Raw genomic sequence first — 27253 nt, forward strand, 5'->3', positions numbered from 1 at the left:
CAATCTCTAGCCGTAGGAAATCAAACATTTCTCTTAACTTCTCGCTTCCTAATATGTATCTTTTTCTGTGCATTTTGTTTTACCTTAAAAAAAAATTGCCGTGCTGCGTGAAAGGCTGAAGTATTTGTTTCTCAGGCTCTCGACTTTTCTTCCCAAACCCCCTTTCCCCCCACCCCCCCCCCCCCCCCCCCCAGCCTTTGGTGAAAGCTTGAAAATGCGTCCTAATAAATGGAGCAAAGATCACAGCTGGGTTGTTGTTGAATCAATGCTTTGTGTCACACAGACACACGGAGACAGTGCGCACTTTGTTCCTCCCGAACAAAGTGAAGTTTTGTACGAAGCTGAAAAAATGGATCCATCGTTTACTGTTTTGCCGCATGCAATTTAGCTGCCGCATCGGTCCACAAAACGCACAGTTAGTGCACATCACTGTAAATCCTGTGAAGGACTTTGGGACATCTTGACCATGTGCTATGTAAAATGTGAGTTTTTATTGGTGAAAAGGGGTGGGGGTCATTATTTGTCAAAAACATTTCAGTTACCTAAAAACTAAATGAAAAAAACAAATAGGCTTAAAAGGTACGTCTGCCAATGTCTCCCTAATAACAAACATGAAATTTGTGTTGACTTTTAATGTTGAATATGTAGTATTGTTAAACAAAATTGCGCTCAGTTCACATGAAACCTTGGGCAAGTTTCCTTACTCCACACAGAGCCTAATAATAATCCCTTCAAAAACCAAAAACAATAATAAATTGGTCATTTTCAATCTACGACTGTTTGTGGGACATTGCTGTGCGCAATTGGCTGCTGCGTTCGCCCACAAATATACAGTCAATTCACTTTGCAGTGTGTTCTGTGAAGCGCTTTGGGACGTCCTCCTGACGTGAAAAGCGCTATATCAAATGCAAGGATTATTATTATTATTATTATGATTAGAATTAGCATTTCTCAAATCACCAAAGGTGCCAGAATATTGAGAAATGACGACAACAATCTATATGTAAACAGAGACTTTCACTTTGGGAGGATGTTTCAAAGGGTTTCGCAGATCTGTGAAGTGCAGTTGTGCATTTTGTAGGCAAATGCGTCTTTGTAAACTATTTTGTAGGCAAATGCGTCTTTGTAAACTATGTTGTAGGCCAATGCGTCAACCGATGTTCCACAAACAACCATAAAGTGAATGACTTGATTTTACTTGGGAGGTTGTTGGTCAGGACACCTCTTCTCAAACTGTGCCACAAAATCTTTTAGCGCCCACCTGAACGGGCAGCCGGGACGTCGATTTAAACCTCTGACAACGCAGTTTACCCACCCTTGTGGGAGATGCAATTCGAATCAATCCGCGAAAAAAATACGCATTTTAATGGTGCGAAATACAGTTTCCCCTGAAACCTCATCGGCTCCGATCTGCTTTGGAATCCCGTATCGTAGTGATTAGGCAAATGGGAGGACCCCGGTTCGATTCCCAGGTGGGAAGGAAAGTTAGGCAAGTTTCCTGTCCGCACCGCACGCCTCTGCTTACCTCGCAGCAGGGAGGATCCCCGGTCGTTACGTCGATCGGCGGATCGCTTTTCCGGGGTTAATAATCCCCGTCAAAATAAAATTTTTAATATGAACAATTTGGTCACTGGATTCAGGACCGTGGGGGGCACTGCCGCGCGCAATTGGCTGCCGCCCGTCGCCCGCGCCGTGAACAGTCGACCAATTCACCTTTCGGTATAGTCCGCGAAGCGCTTTCGAGGCGTCTCGGAAGATGCGATCGGGCGCGAGCAACGATTATCATCATCATCATTACTGTTGTTATTATCATCTGAAAGGTGTGATAAGGGGTCCTGTCAAATGCAAATTATTACTATTATTGCTGGTGTGTGTGTTAGAGTGTGTGTTAGAGTGTGTGAGTGTTTTAGAGTGTGTGTTCGTGTATGAGTGTGTGTGTTAGTGTGTGTGTGAGTGTGTATGAGAGTGAGTGTGTGTGTTAGTGTGTATGAGTGTGTGAGTGAGTATGAGTGTGTGTGTTAGTGTGTGTGAGTGTGTGTGTGAGAGTGAATGTGTGTGTGAGTGAGTGAGTGTGTGTGTGTGTGTGTGTTAGTGTGTGTGAGTGAGTATGAGTGTGTGTGTGAGTGTGTATGAGTGTGTGTGTGTGTGAGTGAGTGAGTGAGTGAGTGTGTGTGAGTGTGTGTGTGTGAGTGAGTGAGTGAGTGAGTGTGTGTGAGTGAGTGTGAGGTGGGGGTGGAGTTGGGTTTGCGCTGTGGCTTTTATAACAGAGCGCAATGAAGCGTTACGGAAATCTGCGACTACGTGAGACCCCTATGGGGGGGTTGATGTGCGAGTCCCCCCCTCCCCCTTCCCCCCCCCCCACCAGCATCCAGAGAGAGAGAGAGAGAGAGGTATGGATGCAGAGGAGGAGGTGGGTCAGCACCAAACCCGTTGCGTTCCTTAGCAAAGTCGCATGTTTTTCACCCCCAACATTTGTGTGTGTGTTGTGTGTGTTTTTTGCGTCTGTCCCTTTTTTCTCTCTCTCTCTCTCTCTCTTTCCCCCCCCCCCCACCCCCCCCAAACCCCTCCATCCTTTCCTCCCTCCTCTCTCCACCCTCTCCCATCCCTCTCCACCCACCCACCCCCTCCATCCTTTCCTCCCTCCTCTCTCCACCCTCTCCCATCCCTCTCCACCCACCCACCCCCTCCATCCTTTCCTCCCTCCTCTCTCCACCCTCTCCCATCCCTCTCCACCCACCCACCCCCTCCATCCTTTCCTCCCTCCTCTCTCCACCCTCTCCCATCCCTCTCTCCCTCTCCACCCACACCCCCCACCCACCCACCCACCCACCCAAAACCAATGCAAACAGCAGCTGGAAGAAGTCTGCACCAGGCGAGAGTGATGGTGGTGATTTCAGGACCTCAGCAGAGCGAACGGTCCGGTGAGATGATGATGTCGGCCTCGGATCTGCAGGATACATTCAGAAAACCCGCCTCCAACAACAGCCCAGCGAACGCTCTGGGGGTGCAGGAGGTAAGGGCATCGTTTTGCAAACGACAGCAATGGGGTGGGGGGGGGGGGGGGTGATGGTGGAGGGGATGGCTGGCCAGTCGCCTTGGGGAGGGGGTTGCAGTCGATCTGCTTTTCCTGGAGCAACGCTGACGTGGATTTGCACATCTCTTTCTCGAGAAAGCAGGGTGGGTTCAACTGGCGGCCCGCGGGCCGCACCGGCTCGCGCAAAACCCCACCCGCCGTCGTCCCCCCCCCTCCCCCCCCCACCACTGCCCTCCATTTCATCTGACCCACCACCTGCCCCCCCCCCCCCCCCCACCCCCTTCAACTGTAAATGTTATGTTTCTGGAAAGGAAATGCAAAATAATGCCTATCCAGGGACACACACATATATATATATATATAATATATATGTGTATATATGTATATAAAATTTAACTCAACACAATTCCTGGTGCTGGCAGTTACTGGAGAAGCTTGTTGGGATTGGAGGGGAAGGAGGCGGGGAGGGGGTTGGAGGGGTTGGATTAATGGCTGTGTTTCTCTGATGAGTGTGTCTGTTTTATTTGGAATTGTAATTGTTCTTGCTCTTAGTTTGTTGCTGGACACGAGACAGGGCAAAATGTGACCCACAGGGACGCTCGCACACAATGTCTCATCCGGGCGACCGTCCCTGGAAACCGGTCGCACAGCAAGTTTAGGGTGAGCAATATTGCTCCGCAGCTGGATCTGCGACAGGCATTTCATGTAAACATCGGCCCTTCTGGGCTATAAAGTCCCTCTTTGCAGCCCCGTTTAAAAAAATACGAAGCCCGGAGCACATGAAGCCATGACTCTGTCCATTGGATGCACCCACAGTCAGTCCTCATTGCCAACTCTCGTATCGATTCAGATTGACCTTAAAGGCATCGTTCTCCATCCACAATATCACTGACAATCCGCACGTTAATCCCCAGTGGTCAGGTGGCTGTGGCACTTATCAGCTGTTTAAAGAGCTTCCCTTCCAACCTGTGCCAAACGCAGCTGAATTATTTTGAACCGGCGTCGTTCTAGGCTGATGCTCCAATACAGTACTGGGGTTGGTGGGGGGGGGCACTGCATTGTCGGAGGCTCTCCTCCTTCATGTGAGACATTGAACTGAGATCACGTCTGCCTGTTCAGGTGGACGTTAAAGATCCCGCGGCGCTATTCGAAAAGAGAAGGGAGTTTCTCTCTCCAGGTGTCCTGGTCAACAATACCCCCCCCCCCCCCCCCCCCCCACCAAATAAAATTGGTCACTCACTCCATGGCTTTTTGTGCGCAAACCGGCTGCCGCGTTTCGCCCAGAAAATACACAATAATTCCACTTTGCAGCATAGTTTGTGTGAAGCTCTTTGAGGCGTCTTGACGACCTGATAAGGCGCAATATCAACTGCAAGGATTATTATTTATTTATACCGTCTTTGAAAAATAATCAGATTAGAATTGAACAGATCTTCCAGAGAGAAGCCGAGCTGTGGACTCACAGATGCTGATAATTCAACAACAGCAACAACTTTACTTTTCGCCCCCAGGGCCTTTCCTAGTGAGAGGATGTCTGAAAACCCCTCACGTTGACGCCTGGCGTGGGGGAGGGGGGGGGGGGTTGTGGAGGAGAGAGGTCGACCAGAAGCGTGGTCGAAAATTAAATAAATACAGTTTTAAAAAGAGACTAAATAATCCTGCACGGTTCTGCCTCTCGCACTCCTCAATTCAATTCTTCACCAAATGGCTGTCTAATTCCCTCTTGAATTTACTGACACAAATCTATTAACCACGTTAAAAGTATTATTAGGGTTGTGTTTATATAATCACGCTTGCAGTTGATATAGCATTCCATCGCGTCAAAATACTCGACATTACTTTTGTGTGTAGGGACTGTAGGATATTTGTAGGCGAACCCGGTTGCCAGTTTGCATGCACAAAGTCCGGCAAACAGCCGTGCGTGAGGTGAGTGACTTTTTTTTTTAATCTGGAGAATTACCGTCCGGAACCCTGGGAGAGAAACTCCCTTCTCTTTTCGAATAACACCACGTGAAGGCCGCTGTGCAAGTGCAAGTTGTTGTTGTTGTTGTTGTTGTTGCTGCTGCCTCCACAAGAGCCTCTTCCTGCCACGGTGAGGAGATTTCTGTGGTTGGTCCTAAGTGTTTTACGCAGGTTTTTATTTTTACGCGCACAGCGTTACTCTGTGTCTATGCAGTTCCCGGAGGTTGTTCCGTTGAATGTGGGCGGTATGTATTTCACGACGCGACTGTCTACCCTGAGGCGCTATGAGGACACGATGCTCGCGGCCATGTTCAGCGGCCGACACCGAATTCCTAAAGACGCAGACGGACGTTTCTTCATCGACCGAGACGGGGCCTCCTTTGGGTGGGTAAAGCGCTGTAAAGCTCTGAGCTGTCAAGACTTCACTGGCTCCCCATCTCCCAGAGAATCCAGTTCAAGATTCTTGTCCTCTCTTTTAAAGCCCTCCACGGTCTTGTTCCTCCCTACATCTGCGACAGACTAAAATCAAACCAACCTGCCCCCTCCCTCCGGGCACTGGCCTGCTCCATGACCATCAGCGTTTCTACCCCCACTCTCTAGAACTCCCTCCCGGAGCCCCTCCGCCTGCCCCCTCCCCTCACCTCTTTCAAGGTCCACCTCAAGACCTTCTTCTTTGACAGTGCTTTCGGTCATCCTCCCAACCCCCCCCCCACCACCACCACCTCCTTGCGCTACATTCCTCTTGACTTCAAACCCCTCAACTTGGGTGCAAATCCTCCACTATCCAGTGCCCAGGGCCATCCATCTGCTATATAAATGCAATTTGTTTTTGTTATTGTGTCAACTGAATGATGGGGTGGGGGGCAGGCAGGGGAGTCCTGAATGAGCAGGTCAGAAAGGCAGGGTTTGTATGTGAGGGTCTTGAAATCAAATCCTTTTGGAGCGCGGTGGGGTTTTAGGGAGACTGGCGATGAGCTATTGAGATCTAATGAGATGCACGGAACGTACAAAGCGTTCAGCCGTTTCGTGCTTTTGTCTTCTTTCTCAGAGACATTCTTAACTTCCTGCGAAGCGGTGACCTTCCGCAGCGCGAGCGAGTCAGAGCCGTGTACAAGGAGGCTCAATACTACGCCATCGGCCCGCTCATCGAGTGTCTGGACGAGATGCAGCCTTTGGCCAGTGAAAAAGTCAGAAAAGCTTTTTTGGATTTGCTGCCGTATTACAAAGGTACGAACAGATGAAGAAATTATTTCTTAACGTCCCTTCCCTCTGTAAATGCAGGTAATAATAATAATCCTCGCATTTGATATAGCGCCTTATCAAGACGTTAAGATATCTCAAATCGCTTCACAGAATATATTGTGAATTGTGAATGGACTGTATTTTGTGGGCGAAAAGCGTCAGCCAATTGCACAAACAGTCACGATGGAGCGACCAAATATTTTTTTGAGGGATCTATACTGCCCCCGGAAAAGCGATCTGCCACTCGTCCAGCAACCGGGTTCCTGCTTAATGCTAGGTAAACCGAGGCGTGCGGAGTAATGAAACTTGCCGGAGGTTTTGCCCCACCCGGGAATCGAACCTGGGTCCACTCGTTGACTATTATAACCATCTCGTCCTCTCGTTCCCTCTTCCCCGCCAGAGAATCTGGAGAGAATCATTGAAATCGCCAAACAGAGAGCAGTGCAGAGGAAAGCCCGGTTCGCCAAGCTGAAGATCTGCGTGTACAAGGAGGAGATGCCTGTCACGCCTTACGAGAGGCCGCTGTATAACTCGCTGCGTTTCGACCGGAGCGAGAGCGAGACCAAACTATTTGAGCACCACTGCGAGGTGGACGTGTCGTTCGGCCCGTGGGAAGCCATCGCAGACGTTTACGACCTGCTGCACTGCATCGTGACGGACCTGGGCAACCGGGGCATCACCGTGGATCACCAGTGCATCGGTGTCTGTGACAAGCATCTCGTCAACCATTATTACTGCAAGCGCCCCATCTACGAATTCAAAATTACCTGGTGGTAACTGGCCTTTTTTTTTGGGTGGGTGGGGGGGTGGGGCGGTAAAGAAATTACTGTACCAGTTCAACATCACAGCAAGCTCCGTGCTTCCTCATTTATTTAATGAGATGTTGAATTGGGAATGTCTCAATGCAGATCGGTTCCAACGCAGCGGGCAGAGGTTTTGCTCGCCGGTTAGATGTGGGGGAATGACTGCATGACCGCTTGCACACCCATCCCACTCCTTGCACCCCCCCCCCACCCCCAACCCATGTCACCCCCTTCCACCATGACCACACTGGTTAGCCAAGCGGGGAATTGATCCTTCGAGGGGAACGAGCGAGAGATGGAGCAGCGTGTTTTTTTTCTTTAAAAACATTTAGTGCTTTCAATTATTTTTCCCTCTACCCCACCCCACCCCCACTGGCCCATGCCTCTCTTCTTGACCTCCTCTTGCTGGGGTGAGGTTCCAGGAGCGTTGGTTGCCCTTCAGTCCTAGTTTCCCCCTCTCCCCCCCCTGTGCTGCTGGAAGTGTGCTCCAGCAGGTACCTCATGGCGAGGCGGTCGGAAGGCCCTCTGTATCAAATGCAAGGATTATTATTATTATTTATATAGCACCCCTCATGCGGGTTAACATCCCAGAGCATTTTGTTCTTTCAAAAAAAAACACACGGCAACTCCCTCCCATCCCTAGACAGGTGCCGAGGGTTTACAGGTGCATTCAGGTCAGTACGATTTATCCTAATCTGCTTGGGGTGGAAAAAAAAATCTACGCAGATTTCAAAAGCAGCTTTGGCAGCTTCTCTCAGATTTGCAGCGCGAGGAGCTGAGGAGATTTACAACACAACACACAATTTACACGTACACAGCATTTCACGGGCGGGAGGACGTCCCAAAGCCCCCGACAAATTTGTTGGGTTCTGGCCAGAGAGGGAGAGTCCGTTATCTTACTTCCCAATTCCATTGTTCTTTTCCTGACCAATCTTGAGATTCTCCGGAAATACGAGAGTAGGCAGTGGGATGTCTTTCAGGGAATTTGTGATTTTGCTCAGCGCTTCGCAAGTAAGTGTTGAGCAGATACAGTCATGAGCAGATAGGGCGGGACCACTGCAACATTCGATCAGACGTTAAACAGTGGTCCCATCTCTGTCTCAAATCAGTGGATGGTAAAGATCCCGCTTCGCTATTCGAAAAGAGAAGGGAGTGTCACTCTCTCCCGGTTTCCTGGCCAACAATCCCCCAAAACTTGGCCACTCCTTTCCTGGCTTTTTATGGGACTTCACTGCGTTCGCCCATAAGAACATTCACTACACCAGTTCCCCTGTGAAGCACTTTGAGTCGTTTCAGTGTTATAGGAGCTGTATCAAAGGCAAAGACTGTTATAGAGGCGTCGTGCATTCTTTGGTTTGCTTTGCAACTGGGTCAAATGAGCTGTCGTTTTCTGTGCTGTGCAATTAAAAGATGCTGGAAAACCAGCGATAAGGGCTAAACTGTTCAAAATTATTGTTCTTGCCAGTTTGAAACGAACTGTCTCCAGTGCATTGTTATCAAGTATCGCCTACCCTTTGATTGCCGGCTGATCCGAGCTGTCCTTTTCGTGTTCAGAAGATCTGACCAGTCTTTCGTAAACATGTTGCAAAAGTTGTTAACACGGTTAGCATAAAACTGTCCTTTAACAAATAAATCCCTGGATTATTTCTATAAACATTGGTTGCGTGTTCCTGATTTTGTGACTGTTCTTTCGGAGTGACGGTTTTGCCGCTTCGGGATTTACACCAGAAAGGTTGGCTTTGAAAGTGCACACAGTGATCCGTCGACTGAATGAATGGATGTTTACGTTTCCAGGCAGAGGGCGAAACCTCGGGCAAGTTTCCTTACTCCACACAGAGCCTAATAATAATCCCTCCAAAAAACCAAAAACAATAATTAAATTGGTCATTTTCAATCTACGACTGTTTGTGGGACATTGCTGTGCGCAATTGGCTGCCGCGTTCGCCCACAAATATACAGTCAATTCACTTTACAGTGTGTTCTGTGAAGCGCTTTGGGACGTCCTCCCGACGTGAAAAGCGCTATATCAAATGCAAGGATTATTATTATTATTATTATTATACGTTGGGAAGGTTGGGGGTCTCTCCGAGATTAACGCTAAACCGGGCTTTGCTTAGACTACTGCAAAGAAACATCTGTCCACAGATTTACATCATACAACCCAGCCCGGCGCTCCAGTGCCGGGGGAAGGGGTGGTGGGGGCTGCCTTGTTGGGAGTCGAAAACCGCTGTGCGCAATTGTCTGCCGTGTTTCGCCCACAAAATACACAGTGCAATTCACTTTGCGGTGTGTTATTGCGAACGTGGAAGACGTGATCAGTCACGACTACCAAATCAATCCAAGAATTATTATTATTAAAGGGTGCAAAGGAAAGGGGCAATGGGGGGGGGAGAGGGGGCGGGGCGATGGGGGAGAGGGGCAATGGGGGAGAGGGGGTGGGGCAGTGGGGGAGACGGAGAGGGGTAGTGGGGGCGGGGCAATGGGGGAGAGAGGGTGGGGCAATGGGGGAGACGGAGAGGGGTAGTGGGGGCGGGGCAATGGGGGAGAGGGGGCGGAGCGATGGGGTGAGGGGGCGGGTCAATGGGGGAGAGGAGGCGGGGCAATAGGGAGAGGAGGCGGGGCAATGGGGGAGAGGGGGAGGGGCAGTTCAGGCTGAGCCTGTGCGGTGCGGTGACGTAATGACGCGCCTCTCTGTGCGTGAGCGTGTGCGCGATGACGCACCGGTGTGGCGGGCGGCGGCGGCGGCGGTGGCGTCAGCGGCGGTTGGTCAGCGCGCGCGGCGGAGCCGTTACTGAGCGGAAGGGAAAGGGAGGGGAGGAAAGCGGGAGGCGGCGGCGGCGGCTTGTGAGGTGGGTGAGTGCGGACCGGCGGGGAGGGGAAAGGGAGGAGAAACCGACCGACCGAGGGAGGGTTCCCGCCCCCCCCCACCCCTCCCCCCGGTCGGGGAGCGAGTTGAGTCGGACGACGCGCGGCCTTTTTTTTTTGCTGCCCCGCGGGACGGTTTGAGGGCGGAGAGGCCGAGGCTCCGGGCCTAGACACAGGCACTGGCCCCCGTCATTATCATTATCATTATTATTATTATTATTATTATCGTTATTACTATCCGTGCGGGGAGCAGAGACGCCGCGTAGCAAATGCATTGAAACGGTGCGGAAACGGATCCTCGTCATCATAATAATAATAATAATATTAATAATAAGTGGTGATAATAATAATCCTTGCGTTTGAGACGGCGCCTCATCACGTCTTCGAGACGCTTCTCTCCCTCCCTCCCTCCCTCCCTCCCAAGCGCTCCACAGGATTGTACTGTAAAGTGGATTGGCTGCATATTTTGTTTGTGTGTCTGTGTGTGTGTGTCTGCGTGTGTTTGTGTGTGTGTTTGTGTGTGTGTTTGTGTGTGTGTGTGTGTGTGTGTTTGTGTCTGTGTGTGTTTGTGTCTGTGTGTGTCTGTGTGTGTGTTTGTGTGTGTGTGTTTGTGTGTGTTTGTCTGTTTGTTTGTGTGTGTGTGTGTGTGTGTTTGTGTGTGTGTGTGTGTGTTTGTGTGTGTGTGTGTTTGTGGGCGAAACGCAGCAACCGAATTGTAATTACAGGCGTATCACAGTCCTTGGGTTTGATATGCCTCCCCCCCCCCACCCAGTCTCCCACCGCTGCCACCCGCCCCCGCCACCCGCTGTCATCACCTTTTCAAAGCGCCTTAGCAGGATTGTACCGTCAGGGGCACTTTGTGCTGTGAAAGCGCTTTTGGGACGTCTCCGCGACGGGATAAGGATACGACAATAATAATAGTGATGATGATGATAATCCTTGCGTTTGATGCAGCGCCTTATCACGCCTTCGCGACGTCTCAAAGCGCCTCACAGATTATACTGTTACACGAGTGTTGACTGTATATGTTGTGGGCGAAACAAAATACGCAGGTTCTGTGTCATGCGCACGGATTATTCTTATCGAGCGTAGCGGCTCAGTGTTTTGCGGGCGAACGAACTCGGAAGCCGTTTCGCGCACGGTGACGTCCCTCACAAACAGCCGTGGGGTGGGCTGGCATTTTTTTTCTGGTGGGGATTGCCGGGCAGGACACCGGAGCGGGGTGGGGGTGGGCGGGATATGAAAGAGAAACTTCTTTATCTTTTTTTCGAGTCACTCTTCACCGTCCTCCTCAACAGATAGAGAGGCTTGTTATTGGATACACAGAGCGGCTTTAAATGCCACTGAATCCTTACAGTGCTTTTGTGTTGTTTTATCTTCTTTTGTTAATGAGCTCCCCTGTTGTGTTCTGTTTGTATTTATTTATTGCCTGCTGATTGTTATTGGGGCCGCAAGCTTTTCTGTTCACTTTCTCTCTCTCTCTCTATTGTCATTTATTCCAACTGTTCTGGAATTTTTTTTGGGTGTTGTTAGACATTCTCGCTGGGATGAACTGTTTAGAGGAAGTACTTATTTTTCAATCAGCAAACTACTGTATCGCTTCTTGGTTTCTGCTCATGTATGTGATGATGTCAGCTATTTCCGTAATTGCTCACAGAGACAGAGAGCGATTACTGTGTATTTGAAGCAATTTATTTATTTATTAATGAGATTTGTTGATAGGGCCTGTGGGCCCACTCCCCAACCCATTCCCTGCACTTTGCCTCCTACATGTACCCCTCCACCCCACCATTAGTGGACGAACTGTCAGCTGAGCTCTCTGACACTCTTATCTGTCCGCCATTCATCTCTCTTTCTCTGTTTTCAAAATGCGTCTTTTAAAACAAATCTCTAACGGTGTCTTCAGCCTACCTATCGGCTTCTCTGTCTCTCACCCTGCTCGAACGCCCATTCCTTTTCAGTATAGCAATTCTTTGAGTCATTTCCCTACATGAAAGGTGAAAATTGTTGAATCAGTGGAAATTGTTTTTAAAATCTATAAAACAGGGATTGAATGATAAAATCTACAGAAGAACAATGGTATATTAGACTAATAATCCTCACATTAAATACAGCCCCTTATCACATAGTCTTATTGGATTTACTGTAAAGTATAGACTATTTGTAAGTGAATGTGGCAGCCAAATTGTATGTAGTGATGTCCATAAACAGCCATCAAGTGAATGACCAGTTCTATTTGGGGCATTGGAGCACGAGAAACTCTGTATCTGTTGAATTCGAGTATGAGTTGCCCATAGAGGGCAGTGAAAGTGATGAGTGAGAAAGTGTCCCAGAGAAAGTGGTGGTATTTTTCTGGCTGGTTACAATATCCTCATTTTTTGCCGTATGTAGGAACAATGTACGTAAGATTATAATGCTGTGCAAATCCAGGTCAATGCAGACACATAAAATAATTATGGAGTTTGTGTTGAGTGAAGCAAGTGTGTTAGGATATTGATACGGAAGATTTGAAGGTTATTCTGAAAAACAAATCATTGAGCCACCAGTCAAGTATCTGGCTGCAGTACCATGTATATAATTAGAATTGAAATGTGTAAGAGCTGACAGTACTGCTGTATAGATCACTGTTTGAGGTTTATTTGCAATACTATACATTATTGATCATCTTAGCATTGAAGTATATTGTAAGCTCTTGAGTGGTAGGCCAACCAAGATGACACTTGATTTCAGGAATCCGAATGATGAGGAAATTTTGCTTGTTGTCATTGGGCAAAGGATTTCAAGATGACCTTATAGTTACAAAGGACACTGATAAATGAGTTAGACAAAATATTTTTCATAATATTGATATAATATTGCTACTAGAATGTTTCAGAAAAAGGAATAGCGAGGAATACACTGAAAAGGTTATTGTAACCCAAACATATTGGGTTGGGGCAGGTACAAACATTTCCCGTGTTCCTGAGTTGTTGAAGATGAAAGATTTTTTTTATTACAGAATAGGAAAACAGTGACAACATCATCAGATTGAACTGAATTCTAGCATGGGTTCATCATTTAATATAACTGCAATGTTGCCTCTTGATTGGCTGGTTCTCTGTACATTGAAATAAGTGACATTAACTCCCTTCCATGTAAACTTTCCGGTTTTAAACCCTAATTCATCATTCTTGTCTTGCAAATTTTCCAATCACATGACACTGTTGAAGAACAAAGCCAAAGCGGTAAAAAAAAATAGCAGTAGTTAAAAAAAATGTGGCTTTAATAATGAAAAATGGAATTCCAATAAAATGTGGCCGGGAAAGGGCTGAAATTGTAAAAAAAAATTTACACTAATTCTTTCCATATAAATGTTTCTCTCGCTATCTTGAATTTCCACAGCTCGGTGAAGGTGAAATACAGCACTTCTTTCACTTATTCTGCTGCACCCTAAGAGGCAAACATTCAAAACTGGTATGGCAACCCAGGTTTATATTTTATAATATAAATAACAATCGACTGAGTGTTTGTGATACCTTAAACAAAGTTTGTGATCTTTAAACTGTATATTTTTATGTTCACAGAACCTATTATTTTAGTTCAATTTTATTCCAATTTATTCCAATTAACCATTGTTCCAATTTTTATTACATTTTTCAAATATTCCCATAAGTTTACAAATATAATACACTCTCTCTCTCTATATATATATATATATATATACACGCACTGAGTTAACCACATATTAAAAGCTAGTTTAGTGCCAGATTTACTGGCGCCTGAATACAGCTGATGTCATCGTAGCACAATGTTTGAGGTTCTTCTTTCTACAGTATTATACTGGTAGCACAAGAAATATAAAGCCATGTAGTAGATTATTCAGCTCGTTGAACCAGTTTTGACATTTTGTTACATCATAGTAAATCTTTTAATCAGATTTCTCTGCTTTTTCTCCACATTTAAGATAAACTTTCATGTAAAAGACTATCTTGAAGAAGTCACAGAATAAGATTAGTTAGAAATAAAGAGGATGTTATGTATGAAACAAAGCAGTTAATATGCACCATCAATGCCCTACAAGTGACGATGGAATCAATAGCTGCTTTCTTTGAGTTATGGGGAGGTGAATTTGGATGAGGAGGGAATATAAAATAGGACAACCAGGAAAAACCTCCCCACCTTTCTTTGAAGTAATAGGATTGAGCAGCTGAAGTTTATCTGAGTCAAAAAAGCAGATAGACCTCAATTTGACATTCAAAAAAAAACACATGATGATTTTGAAATGTAAATGTCAGCACTGGTATAAATTAAAGTGTGAAAACCTCCAAGATATAAACTTGTTGAAGACTTTTGAAAAAAACTGTTTAAGTGATCTAAATTAACTGTAAATATTCTATTTAGGATTTCCTTTTTTTTCCCTCAACGACACCTGGATTCACCCAGTTATTAATGTTATTCATTCCTTCCAGACTTTAGGTCACGTAGATCTAGATTTTACAGCAGCCTTGTGCTGTTTCACAGCAAAAGGATGAGCTTGAAATCGGAACGCAGAGGAATCCATGTAGACCAGTCGGAGCTGCTGTGTAAGAAGGGATGTGGTTACTATGGAAATCCTGCTTGGCAAGGCTTTTGTTCCAAGTGCTGGAGAGAGGAGTACAGCAAAGCCAGACAGCAGCAGATTCAGGGAGACCGGGAGTTCGCTGAACGGTAACGTGACACGATTTCAATATTTACAATCCCCTGGGAACGTCCTTTGCGTATTATAAAACTGTCAAAGTTACATTTCTTTTTACTGAAATAAAGAGGAGTTCTCTTTGCGGTAATTCCTTTGCCAGTGCAAATTTACAATGCAAACATTTGGAAGCGACAGTGTAGGAGAAATCTGTAACACACGTCAGGTAAATCATATGTACCATACCATTTGCGAGAATACGCAATAACATTTGCCTACTTGCTGGCTTCTGAATGATTTGCAGACTACAACGGGAGGAGGAAGCTGCTTATGCAAGTAGCCAAGGAGCACCATCCCTGACTTTTTCTAAGTTTGAGGAGAAGAAGACGAATGAGACGAAAAGGAAAGTCCAAACCGTCAAGAAATTCTTTAGTCCATCATCTCGAGGTGCACAGAAAAAAGGTAATTACCTTGCTGATAATATTGCTGATCATGATCTTTGCTTCTGTATATTTCAGAGAGCAGACGTGGCTACTTTGCTTATTATTGAATTCATGATTTCAATTGCTGCAAAAAAAAAAGTTACCCTATCACAGGCTTTACAGAACAAAATAAAACAATGAGAATTCTACTGATGTGATGCAGGGGATCTTCATTTCAGTACAATTGAATATAAGAAAAGAAATATAATAGATAGAAAATGCAGTTGTTGAAGCAAAAAAGATAAAGAATAAGGAAAGGTATCAAATCAATGGCAGCATCTGTTCACGTAGATTTTGAGTACACGTATCTCTCCTTCCATGTACTGTTTTACACTGCAAAGTAATGCAGTGCGCAGCTGTTACGATATTGAACTGCGGTAACATTTCAAAAATAGGATTGAAACAAAGTGAAATGAGCTTCTACTTGTTTCATGATTGTCAGTGTTTTGTTGTGCTATTTGACTCCGCGAAGGTGGTAGACAAATCGCTCAATTTCCATCAAGTGTTTTTGTATTGTATGGCTGTTGTCTGAATAATGACATGGTTTCTGTTCTTGTGATTTCTTTCATTCCCCATTTGCCCTGTTCTGCTGCTTGCCCCTTGCTATTTTCCCCCTTATTTGCTCCTACATTTAGTGGCTCAAGAGAAAGCTCTTAAGCATGGAATAGGTGGGAGGGAGCGCAATGCGGATAACATTCTCAGGGACTTGAAGGAGATTTTTACTCCGCCCTGGGAGCTGACTACTACTACTGAAGGTAATGCAGTACAGTTACAAGCTGTTTGTTTGTACTGTCTGGCACCTTGAGTTACCTACACTTGGGTAACTTGGGTTACTTTTAGTGACCATAGTTGTGGACAAACATTTCACAATTAATTTTCCAGTTACAGTTTACTCCAATTCATTTTTTTATTGTGATCTCAATTAATTTGTTCAATTTCTGCATTGAGTCCAGTTTAGCTATAATTTGATTCGGTTTGACTTAATTTGATACTGCTCAATTAAGATAGTTACTGCAAATTTTTACACGAGTTATGGTGTCTAAAACGTTCACATTTTTTTTCTTTTGATCCCCACAACATTCAATTATTTTTTATAGTGCTGCAGTTTACACCACTTCCCCACCTAGAGCACAGGTGAGAGACCTATTCCGAGGTCTCCAGCACTAATCATTTGCTGGGAGATTTGTGAGAGTAAGATGAGTTTGAAGACCCGTCTATTTTATCTCCATCCCTATCCTCATCTCTGATCTGCAGTAAAATGTCCCTTCCCTCAGCCTCCTCCCTCTTCCACTGTTGGCTGTGATCCGAGTCTCGTCATGTGGTGATCATGAACACAAACTCACACTGTAACAGTGGGCAACATCCTCTAAACCAAGATACTGGTTCCATCAGTAAAGTTGGTGGGAGACACAATTCGCAACTGAAGCAAAACCTTATGGAAACTAATTGACACATTTGCTTTGGGTCAAATGTCAACGTAAGCTTTTGAATTCTCAATATTTTCAACAGATTTTCTAGCTTTTTGTATACATTCCTACCGACCCTCTAGTTCTTGTGGAATAGTGGTCAGTGAACTAAGAAAAACTTTTGCCTTTTTGCTGTCCAATGCCTGTTACTGTAGTTGAGGACATTTTAGGTTTTTTACCATTAATAACTATGGCTACTAAACATCTAACCCCTGATTATTATTTGCATTTAATTCCTTGTTTCCTCCACCCTATATTTGTTTGTTGAATCTTTCTAGACACTGATACCAAGATGACTAAAATTGTTGATAATAATGTGGATACAGTGTAATCATCTTCTCCACGTTCTTCATTTAAGATGATTTAAGTTTGAATTTTATGTACAACTACAAATTGGGTAAATCACTTAGCAGTAAGCCCTACAGCAAACATGACTTGCACAGTGGCTGTTACAACTTGGAGAGTTATATAAATTTGTTTATGTAGTTGCTTTACAATATGTATGATAATCTTTTGGTCTTTTAGTTTATCATTTTAAAGCTTAATAGCACAGTAACTGCTAATTTTATGTGAACTTTTGGCATAGTGAGATGAATTTGCAACAATATAATTTAAGTTGCTTTTATGAATAATAATTTTTATTTTAATGCTTCAGCAATGAAAAATGTTTGGCTAACCTATTTCATTACATGAACACATTGGGATAAAACAAACAGCAAATGTATTGAGTTAAACAGATAACTATAAGGACTATAGTTCAGTCTACTGGCTGGAAAACTGCAATAAAGTATAGTAATTTAGGCATTTAAACTTAAATGTCCAATGGAACTTTTTCTTCAAATACTTGGTTAAGTTTTTAATGCTTGTGTTGGACGAGTGTATTTTAAGATAGAAATAATGCATCAGTATTTAGTAGAAAAAGTACATTTTATTGAAAACATCAGATCATAAACCTGTAACGAGATGTGTGCACTGTGGAAAATGAATTTTACAGAAAAGCTTTGACGCGACCCCAAACAAATTTCTGTTTAAATGTTTTGTGTTGTAAAATATTGGAACTGCTCATTTTGAGGCTTACAATCACCATTTAAATTACAGTTTTGTATTAATAGCTAAAAATTACTATATAACCAAAGCTAATTTAACAGCTGCCCTATTTCTGTACAAAGAATTTTCATCTTGTTACAAAACAAAAGTGATTTTTTTAACTCACCAGATCACTTTGATTTTTCTTTCATTTTAACTTGTGTGGGGTATAAACACTGAGACGGTTGGGTCCTAAGGGCCTGTTTCCATTAACATTCAATGTAATTCTGTGTGTGTGTGTTGAAGGGCGGGGTGGTATTTGTGTGACTGTTTTCATTGTGTTTCATGTCATCTGTTCATTTGGAAATCTTTTGCTCCTCATTTCGCTACAGTGTGGGCTGGCAAATTGCGAGGTGCGTAATGATTGATTTAGGGGAGCTCAAAATTGGTACAAAACTCACATAAAAATGAACGTAGCCACTTTCTTATACATAATTCTGGTATTTTTGACGAGTTCATTAAAATGTAATCGTTAATAATTATCAGAATTGTAATGCATGATCAGTTTCAAATATCTAATGTAAAATTAATAGTCTTGAGTCAAAACTGTTCATATTATAGTTTTTATTGCTTGCCTTAATCCAGTACTTCAATAGCTTTTTTAATATAAAATAAATTAAAAATTGCCCATTAAGTGTCTTCCTTTGAAGAAACAAATTATCCATACAAATTATCTTTCCTGTCAGACCTAAAATGTGAAATAGCAGCAATTTTGAGCTCTTTCCCACTATCAACTTTTAGTAGTAAAGCAATTTCATTATTGTAATACTTTAGGTGTGGTTATAATGGCCGCTTGCATACAAGGAAGTGTATTTTTTCCTCCGTTCTTGGTTTTATTTACTGCAGAAATCTTCCTTTTAGTTTGTAAGGGCAATAAATTTAAAATAATCATAAATGTAGATACTTTCTTTAGTTCTGTATAGGATTCTTAAAAGTGGGATTGTTCCAAAATGTATGCTATACTTTGCAATTTTTAAATACATTTCAAGTTAGTATATTTGTTAACTAAAGATATTGCCTTTGTTTTATACGTATGTATTCTTTCCCTTTTCATTGTTCAAAATAGAAGAATTCTTCGACTTGTTTCAAGTACTAAAATTGTCTCCAGAACTTCTTGATGATGGTATAGTAGTTGTCTTATACCGAGCATACTGTGGATTGTAACCGGATTAGATGATGCATTCATAGGAACATAGGAATTAGGAGCAGGAGTAGGCCATTTGGCCCCTTGAGCCTGCCCCGCCATTCAATAAGATCATGCCTGATCTTCTAACCTAACTCCATCTGCCTGCCTTATCCCCATATCCCTTAATCCCTCTATCCTTCAGACAAAGCAGTGAATGAGTTGAGCAAAACTATTCTAATAATGGTCTTCGAACATTGCACTTGTCATATTCATATTTTTATCAAAAACAGGAGAAGGCCAGGAGGTCAAAGCTCCAAGTCCGTCCATAAGCAGGCAAGCCAGCCTAGAAACAGACCGCGTTTCTAAGGACTTTATTGATTTCCTCAAACCCTTCCGCAGGGCTGGCCATGAAATCCTGAAACAGTGCAGAGCATTCATTGAGTCCATGAATAATAAAAAGGTCAGTTTTGATAAGTGTCTTTTTATAGGAATATCTGAATTTGAACATTAATCATATACATCCAGCATTTACTTATCTGCAGTGTGGACCAATAGACTTAATATCTGCCTGAACTAAAGTACGTTTTTTAAAGATGTTTAACCAGTAAAATCAATAAATGTTATGATTTGGAAATACATATTTGATAAGCAGTGGCTTCTGATGTGATATGTATTGATGATTTTGACTTGCGCTGTATAGGTTATCTATTCTCATATACTCATAAGAAGTAAATCAAAAGACATTCCTAACTCACTAAGATTTGTATTTTCCCATTTGCTTAATGTCAGGAAATGAATATTGAGGAGCAGTCTGAGTATGTGCAGGACTTCTATCAGAATATAGTGGATCGTCTGCAGACTCAATCCACGTTTAAAGGTATTTATTTTTGTGCTTTAATTCTGCTTGACCTTTCTTTTCCTTTTTTTCTCTTAATTTATCTCTCTTCCAAATCCCCCTCCCCCATCTAACCTTTATTCCCTTAAAAAATAAGTTTAAGCTCTTTTGCTTGTCTGCAAAAGTCCACAGGGTTGGATAGAAACTGCAGAACAACTTAACACAAATTGCTGCCAAGTTTACTCTGAAAAACAGCCTCCACTCAGTTAATGATTTGACTGCCTTGATTTTTCTTTTAGTCCAGTTAAGCAGAACAATATTACCCTGTTTGCAGGTGGTATGTTCCCATCACCTGCCAACTCTATTCTTGAACGTGGTGCTAGGAGGCCTGTGGGATTGGAGTGGTATATTTAGACTTTTTAAAAAAAAAATTGCCTCCCTTGAGTTTCATTCCATGGCATCTCCATGTTAACTCGTCTCTGATTAGGAGCTATGTTAAGAAATCACTGAGATCAATCTGCATCCAAGCTTTACATATCTTTGCATGATGTATTGTTCTTTTTTTAGAGTTCATTGAGTATTGTGCTCCCCGCAGGTTCGTTTAGAATTCAGTATTTTCAGTCTTGAGAGTAGATCAGAAAAATATTGAAGTACATGGCTCTGGTTTTGAGCAGGTTAACTTTTTGGGTGCGTTTAAGGACTTTAAAAAATGAAAATGGGTGAGACATTAAATTACTGTTCCCCCCCCACTAACATCTGGAATAGCACATTGCAGAAAAATCTGACATTGCTTAGTACGGTATGAGTCAGTAACTTGTATAATATGTGGCACAATGTGGAGTACAATTATTTTTATATAGGAATGTTTTTTGTATTAGAACCTGTTAGTGCAGACGACTCAAAAGTTTTGGGACTAATTCGAAGCGCATGTTTTTTTTCCAGGCTGGTATTATGAAAGCACTTTTGTGAAAGTCCTGAGCATGTGTGTTAAATTAACACTAAATAAAAGTATAAATCGTCACCTTTATACCCTTGGGCATGCACGTTTTTCATCAATTTTATCTATTTTATCAATAATAATTAAACCATAACAATAGTTTGCTTTAATTACAATAAATCAGTATAAATATTTAATAGTAACATTTTACATACCAAGGGAAGATGCATTATCTTTGGGCATTTTATTTTTGCATTAGATGCAGGATCAGATAGGAACAGAATTCTTGTGACACTGCAGTTATATTTAGCTGTTATTTATAAAGCCAGACTTTATTGAATATGCCACATTGACTCCTAAAGCTTCTAAATCACTGTGGCATATGTGCTTACTAACTTGCCTGGATTATTATTATTTTGCCCACAAATATATAGTCAATTAACTTCACAGCATATTCTGTGAAGCGCTTTGAGGCTTCTAGAAGACGTGAAAAACGCTAAATCAAATGCAAAGATAATTATTATTATTGGAAGGGGTCTGTTTAGAGCTTAAAGTAATACCCAGCCACAAAACTGGCTCATGTAATATTTTGGAGTTGTAGTTCTTTGAGTTTTTAATATTCCTCAAATGTTTTACTTAACCCAGCCTTAATCGAATTTTGTGGTCCTCATTGTAATCTGCTTTTGATGTTTTTTTTGCCCTGTGAATCAATTTTCATGTACCTAATTATTTCAGGTTCCTCTGAACGTATAGAGAATGTAATGGATCAGATTGAAAAATACATCATGACCCGGCTGTACAAACATGTGTTTTGTCCCGAAACTACTGATGATGAGAAGAAAGATCTTGCAATCCAGAAAAGAATTAGGTGAGTTATCTTTTCCTTTTGGATTTTCAAATAAGCTTAGGAATGATGTGGTAGACATCTCTCTGATTTTATTACAGGAAATGAAATCAATTCCTACATGTTTATGGATTTGGTTGGAGTTAATTGCTTTGAACCACAGAGCAGTAATATCAACTGGACAAAGAAGTAATGGTTTAGGTAAATGTTTAGTTGAATGTGAAATTGATGCAGGTACTAAATGTACTTTTTTTTACATAAAATTCTTTTTTCCCCCCCCCCTGTTCTCCAGGGCATTACACTGGGTGACTCCGGAAATGCTTTGTGTCCCAGTGAATGAAGACATCCCTGAAGTTAATGACTTGGTTGTAAAGGCAATTACAGGTTTGTATTATCTATTATTTGGCTCAGTATGTGTCTGCCTGACTCACTTTGCAGCTGGCTTGGCTCAAAGTCCGAAGTTTGTGTGTTCAACCCCTACATTGGGACTTTGAAACTCATTGTTTAGGGTAACACTCCAGTGCAGTGCTGGGGGAGGTGCTGTCCTTCGGATGAGACATTAAAGAAGCCCCATCTGCCTGTTCAAGTGGACGCTAAAAATCCTATGGCACTATCTGAAAAGTCTCCTAGCCAACAATCCCACAAATAAAATTTGCTGTTCGCTTCGAGGCGGTGGGATATGACTATTATTATGTGCTGATCAGCTGCCCAGTTCACCTACAACATACACAGTCACTACACTTTATAGTAAATCCCGTGAAGTGCTTTGAGGCATCCTCCTGATGTGTGAGGCTCTGTCAAATGCAAGGATTATTATTTTGTGGGAGCAGGGGGAGAGGATGTTGTGAAATCCTTTGAAAACCTACTACAAATTAAATCCTTTAGATGGCAAAAGTTTTGTGTTTTTTACTATTTTCTAAAAATAAGGAGTTCAGCAAAGTGTATTGTGTAATTTTTTGAAAATTTTGCACAACTTTCATTTCAAATCACTTTACTCAACATTTGTAAAAACGGTAGTTGTATCTGTGTATGAACTGAACATTATTTGCTGGTATCATTTACTGTTGAAAATCAGAAAAATATAGATTTCTATTAACTGTAAAAATAACACTGCTATTAACTAATATTTTATAGTGTAAATAGAACATGCTTTGGTCATGCTTGCACTTTTTTTTAGGGGGTAAAATAAACGTTGAATATCTCCCAAACAACAAACAAGCTGTGAACAAAGTAAATTATTTATCCTGAACCTAATGTAAGGAATATTAATATATGGAACGGATTGATATCTAATGTTTACCTCTTCAGCAATTAGCTTTAGTGAACTCATGTGGTGCAATGAATTGAGATTTGGTGCCACCATGTGTCTGAAAAATGTATTTGTAAGGAGTGTTCTTTAGGGCAGTAGCTAGCAAATGGAAACCAAGAAAAAACTTGCACTAACACTGGCTTGATAGAGTGTAAATAATCCATATTCTGCATTTTCATACAGATGTCATAGAAGTGGACTCCAAACGGGTTCCACGTGAAAAGCTGGGTTGCGTTACCCAGTGTAGCAAGCATATCTTCAATGCCATCAAGATCACCAAGAACGAACCTGCTTCCGCTGATGACTTCTTGCCCACACTTATCTACATTGTTTTAAAGGCAAACCCGCCTCGTTTACAGTCAAACATTCAGTACATAACTCGGTTCTGCAATCCGAGCAGGCTCATGACTGGGGAAGATGGATATTACTTCACTAATTTAGTAAGTGGAAGCTGTTAAATGAGCGAATAACTGCCAGAGTTAGTTTAGTTTGCCTTTTTAAAAAATGTTCATTTTTTTGTCTAATTAACTTTAATGTGTCGCATATCTCGATTGCAGTGCTGTGCAGTTGCCTTTATTGAAAAACTGGATGCTCAGTCTCTGAACCTGACTGAGGAAGATTTTGATCGCTACATGTCTGGCCAGTCATCCCCCAAGAAGCAGGACTCTGACACGTCCCCGGGATTCTCGCAAATGTACAAAAACTTAAGCCTTATTTCACAGCTGAACGAAAAACAGGAACAAATTATGTCAGGTACCAAGAAGCTGGAAAAAGACCTCATCGATTGGAGCGAAGGTGTAAGCAAAGATGTCCAAGATATTATCGAGAAGTATCCACTCGATATCAAACCACGAAGCCAGCCAGTGGCTGCCATCGATTCTGACAATGTAGAAAATGATAAGCTTCCACCGCCTATTGAGCCACAAGTCTTTGCTAGCTGAAGAAAACAAAATGGAATTGAATGGCAAGCCCGGGACAATGTAAAGTTCTGAGGGTTGTTTATTGTCCCCAGAAGCTGTTTGATAGCTGTGGTTTGGTCACAGAGAGAATGGTAGAGTTACTGTACTTCAGCTAAAGATGAAGGGAAATGGTTGAAGGTAATAAGTATAATTCAACTGTAAGGTTCGAGCTGGGATTCATAGCATATTAATATATACCCGTTTGGCAAAGTGAGGGTTGACCTGAGATTTCCAAGGAACAAACTAAAATCATCCTCTGTCTAGTTTCATTACTATGCATTTTCTTCTCAGAACAGGTGGTGAAACCCATACTCACCATTTTGTCTCCAACATAGAAAGTGGAGCAGAATTACAGAATGCATTTCCCCATTAGGTACTCTTGTCATGTTGTGCAATAAACATCTTATAAAATTAATTTTCCAAGTCAGTTCAGTAACACTAAATGGTATGACGTGAGATGAGATTTTGATTAGGAGTGGGGGGACGCAAATACCTTTAAGAACTTTACAAAGTGAATTTCACACCAAGTAATGCACAACTGTTTGTTTGGAATAGTTCAGAGAAGATGCTTGATTTTAAATGACAACTGCAGAGACAGATTCTTGTTACAATATGAAATTATTTAGCAATAGTACCAAGTACACTCCTGCTTCCATTAGCTATGGAATTTTCCAAATTGTGCAAATAATAATTGTATAACTCGGTTTTCTACTTTAACTGCAAGCTTGGGATCAGTCATTAGAAGAGCTGTTTATAAACCTACCCTCATTTAGATAAGTGAAAACATGGCGTAAACCAACATTGATCAAATGACACTTGTTCATTTGAACTGGGAGAGTTATCCAAGTATTTGTTTATAAACTTGTTTATAAACTTGTAAAAAAAAATAATAAAACCCGGTAGACAATTGTGCTGCTTCATTATATTCTGCATTAAGTAAGGCTCCACAACCCCAACATTTGTGATGTATGCTACACTGAGCTTTGTGTCATCTGTGATGAAGAACTGTATCGGTTGCTTTGTATCAGTTTTGTTAATTCTGCCAGCTTTCGTTTTTTTCTTATAAATACAGCGGTCGTCTTTCACAAATTCCATTTCGCAAAGGTTTCAATTTCCAACTGGGCTTTCTAAAGTTGCAAGTACATCTGTAAAGAGCAGTAAGCAGTGTGGTATGGATTTGCACTGACAAGTGCATGATGCCAGTTAATATACAGAATAGACTCAGATTTCAGAATTTCCCACAGAGGCGTTTTAAACTTTCTTCCATACTTACTCTGCAAAGCACCTCAACAGCTATGAAATAATTTGTGATAGCGGATTATGTGGAAGTTCAGTAACTTAGCTTTTTTTTACTGATCTAACTAGCCTCCTAATATCAGGATCTTAATTGTATTATGCATTCCAATTTGATTTGGTAAACAACTTTATAACAAAGTTACTAACTCTTTGCCTGATTGTTCATAACTTAGAGAACTGAGCCATCCGAAGTGCAAGACTTGGCGTGGTTTCTATGTGAACGCCTTCCTTCGACACAGATATCCTATAAAGTTGACATTGTTTGTGTTGGTCAGACTTCCCTTGAACAGACATTGAATGAAAATGTTAGCTTTTTGTGATCACTCACTCCACTGTTGTAGCCCTGCCTGTCAGGGTGGGAATTCAAAAGCACATCCTCTTTAAGCATCTCCACCAAGAATCCTACGATTCTGGTAAATCAGTGCAATTTGTTTGTGTGTACTTTTTGCTGTGTTTTTTAAATATATAGGTTATTAAAGTCTATGATGAGATGAAAACGTGTCTTTTACATTGTTTTAACCTCAGTGTTTATAGGTTTGGTGGGAAAATGGCATCTGGTTGACGATCTCCTGTTGGACGTCATTTGAGCAGCAAGGACAGAGTTTAAAAATCAGTGGATGTTGAATTGTTTGAGATCTTAGGACCGTCGTTTACCTTCATTTAACTTCTGATAGTTCAATAGGTTGAGCTTTTACCGGGTTAACCATGTTATTGAAACAAAATGCTAATCAACAATCAGTCTATAATATGTGTGAATGATTCGAAAGTTATTGACCAGTAGCAAGTTCTTAAAGGTTGAAACATACTTCCTTTCCTTTTGGCTTCTCCTACCAAAACATGTAAAGTCTGGTCATTTTGTAGTTTTAGTAGCAGGACATGGGAATGTCTTGAAACCTTTGCAGTTATATATCTGATTAAACTGACTTTGTTTCATTATGGTACTGTACCCATACCAGAGAGAAATTAAATGATTATGAGAAATATCATCAACTAAAAGTTTGGAATGTGTAACCTACTGATTCACCTGTTGCCCCGACTTCCAACCCCTATGCTTTTAGTTCACCTCCACCGACGGCAATCATAGTATTTCTGATTTTACTAGTTAGTGTACATTCTGATGAAAATGTAACCGCTTTATAGAACTTTATACCGCTTTATACAGGTGAATTACTGCTACGACCACCCTATTTTAGTGTCCAGGTGAAACTTATTATTTTTTGAACGTTCCAAAAAAATGAGCATTCTCACTGGCATTGTGACTTATATTCCAGAATATCCATGCTACCATCCTCCCCATCCTTGCATCGTCGAGTTGTTTCTGAAATGAAGCTGGCGTTGTCATCGCAACAGCTTTCCTGGTAACCCATGTCAGTTTTAATTACCCTCTGGGTAAAATGGTTTGGGAGTGTGCTTTCCTTCACTTGATGTCGTCGTGATCATTTATTACTCGTTTCTTGAGTCATTGCAATTTCATCGTTACAAATTGATGAAATTGGATCTGATATTGACAGTGAACCACAATTCTAATCTCGAATTTGGTGATGGTTTTGGTGGACGACACAACACCAAAATTAAGGAACTGAGTGCTTTTGAGAGCAAAACTTCAATCTCCTTCATTATCTTAATGGAGAGAACATTCTTTTCCATTTAGCAGCACTCATAACAAGTAACCTAACCTAACAAAATAATATTTGCGTATCATCAGCAGAGTCAACTCCATAAAGAAGCTATCATAGACAGACTGCTGAACCACTAGAAAGGAAAATATCTTGCACTGACCAGCTGAAAAAAATGAATACTAGATTTGATTTTGATAGTAGGCTCCATTATCTTTGGATAAAGTAGATTCTTGCTGCCTCAGATATGTCTTTGTGGGGAAAAAAAACACTATTAGCTGATAGCTCTTAACAATGCTCAGATAAAGGTTGAAACTTGCCCTCCTTTCACCTTTCAGGTGCTAAGAATCTGACACAACACAGTGTACTGCATATCTCTGACAAATATGATTATACTTACCAATAATGACCATAAATCTCAATGTTCAGAACTACAATGGCATAGTTGTAGCTTAGCACAATGGAATTGAACAAAGTGGAACAAAAATTAAGCACAAAACTATCAATGTTATAATTAAAAGGCATAACAAAACTTGGCCGGTTATTTGTATTCCATCTTGAGGCACTGTATTGCTCTGTTGCCCTTCCATTTGACATCAGTTAAATCACCGTGGACCAGTTGTTGAAATTGAGGTTCACTCTAGTTCTACAATGACTCAAATGCTGCAATTTTGCACAATGTTTTTTTTAGAAGGGTTTGAAAGCAGAGAGGAAGGGCGAGGACTTAAGGCGTTTTAAAG

General features: G+C 42.1%; 2 protein-coding genes across 5 annotated transcripts; both read left to right on the forward strand.

The window, feature by feature from the left end:
* The first annotated feature begins 2854 nt into the window (after nucleotides 1-2854).
* LOC103180642 (BTB/POZ domain-containing protein KCTD7) lies at nucleotides 2855-7015 on the forward strand. The gene is made up of 5 exons (XM_042338537.1): nucleotides 2855-3013; nucleotides 3587-3694; nucleotides 5190-5380; nucleotides 6045-6223; nucleotides 6639-7015. The coding sequence occupies exons 1-5, from the start codon at nucleotides 2882-2884 to the stop codon at nucleotides 7013-7015; spliced, it is 987 nt and encodes a 328-aa protein (XP_042194471.1). The 5' UTR covers nucleotides 2855-2881.
* A 2778-nt stretch (nucleotides 7016-9793) lies between these two features.
* Nucleotides 9794-25394, forward strand: rabgef1 (RAB guanine nucleotide exchange factor (GEF) 1). Of its 4 annotated transcripts, XM_042338680.1 has the most exons (12): nucleotides 9794-9890; nucleotides 13288-13359; nucleotides 14355-14592; nucleotides 14862-15019; nucleotides 15675-15802; nucleotides 16230-16239; nucleotides 19008-19177; nucleotides 19507-19594; nucleotides 21225-21357; nucleotides 21626-21717; nucleotides 22826-23082; nucleotides 23200-25394. In XM_042338680.1, the coding sequence occupies exons 3-12, from the start codon at nucleotides 14414-14416 to the stop codon at nucleotides 23581-23583; spliced, it is 1599 nt and encodes a 532-aa protein (XP_042194614.1). In that variant the 5' UTR covers nucleotides 9794-9890; nucleotides 13288-13359; nucleotides 14355-14413; the 3' UTR covers nucleotides 23584-25394. The 4 variants fall into 4 exon arrangements, with proteins under 4 accessions (XP_042194614.1, XP_042194613.1, XP_042194611.1 ...); XM_042338679.1 differs by lacking the exons at nucleotides 15675-15802; nucleotides 16230-16239 and having other exon boundaries at nucleotides 9794-9894; XM_042338677.1 differs by lacking the exons at nucleotides 15675-15802; nucleotides 16230-16239.
* Nucleotides 25395-27253: the final 1859 nt, after the last annotated feature.

This window comes from Callorhinchus milii, unplaced genomic scaffold, assembly GCF_018977255.1.
Source record: "Callorhinchus milii isolate IMCB2004 unplaced genomic scaffold, IMCB_Cmil_1.0 Scaffold10, whole genome shotgun sequence".
Taxonomy (NCBI): domain Eukaryota; kingdom Metazoa; phylum Chordata; class Chondrichthyes; order Chimaeriformes; family Callorhinchidae; genus Callorhinchus; species Callorhinchus milii.

Bases quoted from the DNA above. Each gene is read 5' to 3' on its own strand.
- LOC103180642 (XM_042338537.1), top strand. From the start codon at position 2,882: ATGGTGGTGATTTCAGGACCTCAGCAGAGCGAACGGTCCGGTGAGATG. The intron at 3,014-3,586 runs GTAAGGGCATCG...TCTTGCTCTTAG, and splicing joins ACGCTCTGGGGGTGCAGGAG to TTTGTTGCTGGACACGAGAC. The intron at 3,695-5,189 runs GTGAGCAATATT...TTACGCGCACAG, and splicing joins GGTCGCACAGCAAGTTTAGG to CGTTACTCTGTGTCTATGCA.
- rabgef1 (XM_042338680.1), top strand. From the start codon at position 14,414: ATGAGCTTGAAATCGGAACGCAGAGGAATCCATGTAGACCAGTCGGAG. The intron at 14,593-14,861 runs GTAACGTGACAC...AATGATTTGCAG, and splicing joins GACCGGGAGTTCGCTGAACG to ACTACAACGGGAGGAGGAAG. The intron at 19,595-21,224 runs GTATTTATTTTT...TAATTATTTCAG, and splicing joins GACTCAATCCACGTTTAAAG to GTTCCTCTGAACGTATAGAG.